Consider the following 4,013-nt stretch of genomic DNA (forward strand, 5'->3'; position numbering starts at 1 on the left):
TATATTAGAAATTATGGAAAGAGAATACAGGAGAGAAACATGAAAAAGAATAATTCAGGATGCAGAGCCCTCCACTCTTGCAGTTTGGAAGTTTCTCGGTCAGCAATTACAGCATGAACCATAGTTGCCCCAGCTTTTCATTTTTTTCAAACACTCTTGTTTGAACACAGATATAAAAAAATATAATCTAGATATATGATTAAATTAAAAAAAAAAGTCGAAATCAGATAACATAGACTTGGCCTACTAGTTCATTTGTTTTTAAAAATTTCTTTAACATTCTGCTATGACGGGTGGTGTATACAGGGCCCGAGAACAAATTCACCGCCATATGGTTGACCGGCGATTACTATCGATTCCAACTTCATGCAGGCGAGGTGCAGCGGGTTTGACTTATATTTGAACATGAGTATTAAAATATGATCTTTTAAACGTATAGAAATTCTTGAAAAGAAAAACGAGTCCGAATTTGGATAACATAGGCAGGGGGGCTACTAGGGGAAGTTTGACGCCCTAAAAGAATTTCCAGCACAGATAGCAAAGGCTGTGTCAGTCAGCATACATGGAAGTTAACCCACAATTCCTGTACAGCAAAATCTGTAATCGAGTAAGCAAACACAGCAACAGGGTGACTCTAAGAGTGTAAATGGAAGGAATAACAAATAAGCTTGTTATCAAGTACACAACAATCAAGAATAAAGGGCGTCTACGAGATTGAGAACCAATACTAAACAAGAATTTATTTATCTAAACCTATAAAGTTAATCGGTATGAATAAAAATTTGGCATCAACTGAAAAACAAAATTCGCTAGAAATTTGCAGCAATAGAGATAGGTTTAATCGATGGGAAACCCATTTAAGGACATAACCTTTGTCCCAAGGGTCAATAAGAGCAGCCAGATAAAGTCTTATTTCAGGCACTTCGATGTAGATCACATACCAGCTTCAAGCAAGAACTTGCTTTTTGCAAATATATGTCTCTGCATACCCAATACCATAGAAACCCTGGATCAACAACAATGTAACAACCCATTACTAAGTAAAAGATATATGAATTGCACAAAGCACACAATATCCGAGTTCGAGCTTTTACAGTATAAATCTTCAGATGAGTTTCATTCCCTATGACAATACCAACAATATGACATCCACAAGATAGTAAAAGACCATTGAGTTCCTTATTACCTTTCACAAATACATATCACAAGCCAATAACAATGAAAAACACAAGACTTTAAAACAGAATTTAAAGATATAAACCAAACCCTTCTTTCAAAATTTTTGTCGCTTCCTTCTTGACTGATCTATATTGGCTGTGAAGTTCTGATCTGTGGCTTGATGTTATCAGTCGGAAGTTGCGTGGGTGCATCTGGCAAGACTACTGCAGTCATGGTTTGGTACTGAGGAGGCATGTTGGGTGCCATAGGCTGAGTGTAATACATTTGAGCATGAGTTGGATCAGTGAATTCATATGCATATGTGGCAGCTGTGCCGGAGGTAGGTGCAACAGATTGTGATGCATGATGAATCTGAGAATAACCCGCATATTGTTGCTGATGCTGGCTGTTTTGCACTTGAACCAGTTGTGGGTTACCAGTATTTGTTGTTCTGTATACACCAGCAGCAGCAGTCATTTCAGGTTTAGCAAGAGGAGCATTTCTCATAGGGTTGTATGCTACATGAGTAGGAGCCATGGTAGGATTGGAAGGAGTCTGCGGCCGGCTCGATGGGATCCCTGTGGGGGCTTCATTAATGCTAGGTTGCTGGACAGGCATGTTGTAAGCTTGAGGCTGCCTCGCGGACACATAATACAGGGGATATTGCTGATCAATCTGTGTTTGATGATGGTGATGTTGCTGTTGGGAAGGATATACAGGATAATAAGCTGAGATCGGCACTGCCCCAGACTGGTGATGATGAATGTAATGCGGTGCACCAGCAGCATGCAAGAACTGCTGCTGCTGCTGCTGCTGCTGTGGTTGTTGCTGTTGATCAAATTGTGGTTGCTGCAATACATAACCAGAATCCTGAACTTGTTGTTGTATCTGAACTCGGCCGATTGAGTTCGGATCAGAGATATTAAGCTTTGGATCAATAGCGTTTGCAGGAATCCTGTTAACCCCAGATGGGATTTGAACAACTGGGTCTTGATAAATCACAGGCTTTTGGCGTGATAATGGATTTGTAAAACTACCGTCACTGAACAAATGATAAACAACAATCTCAGCAACTTTTTAAAGGCAAAGCCAAGCACAAATGAAGAATAGAAGCAATTACTGTCACTGAACAAATTAAAAACAACAATCTCAGCAACTTTTTAGAAGCACGACCAAGCATAATTGAAGAACAGAAACTACCGTTACTGAACAAATAAAAACGATCTCAGCAACTTTTATGGGTAAATCCAAGGATAATTAAAGAAGAGAGGTGGGTTCGATGATTATGGAAACAGTACCTTGAGATGGAATCTGGAGAAGCCAAATCTTGACCACTGCTATACTTCTGTTGATTCTGAAGAGGTAAACCCTGAGGCTGAATCACTGGAGTTTGTGTTTTCCTATATCCCACAGGAACCCCATGATCCGATCTCTCATCATCGGAAAGACCCCGATTCGAATACTCCCCAGGAACCACTCCTGAATTCAAGCCCACCCCACCACCAGAAGCAGCGATGCCGGCAGGCATCGGTGGCGGCATCGACATAGCCGCAAATACTTCATCCTGTTGCTTCACTGCACCACCAGCACCACCAGTAGCAGCAGCAGAAGTAGCGGTCACAGTAAATTGAGCAAACTGTTCCTCGATTCCCACTTTATGCTCTTTCTGATCCTCAACGTGGACCCGGATCGGAGGCAAGTTAGCAAGCGAAGGAGAAGAAGAAGTAGAACCAAAAGAAGAAGTGGTTTCAAGCATAGGAGAATCAGGAACGGAGTGAACATCTTGACCTTTGGAATTCATATTCTTTTGGCTCCCACTCCCTTCATCTTTCAAACCAACTTCAACAACGTTGCCCTGACGATCATCATCCAAACCCAACAAATTGACGTTGGTCGTGGGATCCGAAAACCCTCGGTTCAACAACCCGGACCCATTCAACGCGTTAAGGAACCACTCATCGGACTTGGTGGAATTGTTAATAATGGGCCCAATTGAATGAGAAGACGTTAGGGTTCCGTCGGGATTGAGAGGGAAAAGAAAGAGGCGAATACGAGAGGACTTGCTGGACGACGTCGTTTGGGAACAAGTTCGGTCGTATTCATCGATCATGTTCTCGAGGTCTTCATCAGTTGTAACGGAGATGAGAGAATCGAGGTCTTCGGAGGGAAGTTGATACTTGAGAGTAAAAGGGCAGCCGCGGAGAAGAGAAAGGGAGAGGCGGTGGTGGAGGGAAGCGAGGGAAGTGTGGCGATCAACAACAACCATACGAGTGTCACCGCCGACGTAACATAAGGATTTGTCATGGGGGCGAGGGACGATGGTGCCGCCATAGCTGCACATGAGGCGGAGCTTTGGGTGGAGAGTAGTGGGAAGAGCAGGGTCGTCCCATGAGTCCGTGTTGCGGGAGCGTGGGGAAGAGTCTATGGAGTCGGGATAGGTGGCGGGGGGAGCGGCGGCGGCTGCAGCAGTGGCGGTGGTGGTGGAAAGTGGAGGAGCTGCCGCGGATGGCGGAGGCGGGGATTCCATTAGAGGATTTTCGCCGGGGGTGGTGGGTGGGAGGATTTGGAGAGAGAGAGAGAGAAGGAACAAAAAATAGAGAGAAAAGGGAGATGCTTGGGTAGCGGAAAGCTTTTGCTTAGCTGGTTTTGCTTAGCTGTTTCTTCGTTTCTCTTTTTGCCCTTTTTTTTCTTTTTGAGTTTTGAATATCTTTGAAAAAATCCAAAATTTTATGATTTTCCTTTAGATTTTTCAAATTAAGACAATTAGGTCTAAAACCTCATCTATAATAAAATATATTTATGCCTATGCTCTTTTAAGTAAATAATTATTTTTTTATAGTTTGTTACATAATTAA

General features: G+C 42.8%; 1 protein-coding gene across 1 annotated transcript; it reads right to left on the reverse strand.

Annotated features, from left to right (window-relative positions):
• Positions 1-1,037: 1,037 nt before the first annotated feature.
• Positions 1,038-3,781, reverse strand: LOC105766168 (hypothetical protein). Its single transcript, XM_012585512.2, has 2 exons — positions 2,457-3,781; positions 1,038-2,200 (listed from the first exon to the last, which is right to left on the reverse strand). The coding sequence occupies exons 1-2, from the start codon at positions 3,683-3,685 to the stop codon at positions 1,306-1,308; spliced, it is 2,124 nt and encodes a 707-aa protein (XP_012440966.1). The 5' UTR covers positions 3,686-3,781; the 3' UTR covers positions 1,038-1,305.
• Between the last annotated feature and the right edge of the window lie 232 nt (positions 3,782-4,013).

This window comes from Gossypium raimondii, chromosome 5, assembly GCF_025698545.1.
Source record: "Gossypium raimondii isolate GPD5lz chromosome 5, ASM2569854v1, whole genome shotgun sequence".
Lineage (NCBI taxonomy): Eukaryota > Viridiplantae > Streptophyta > Magnoliopsida > Malvales > Malvaceae > Gossypium > Gossypium raimondii.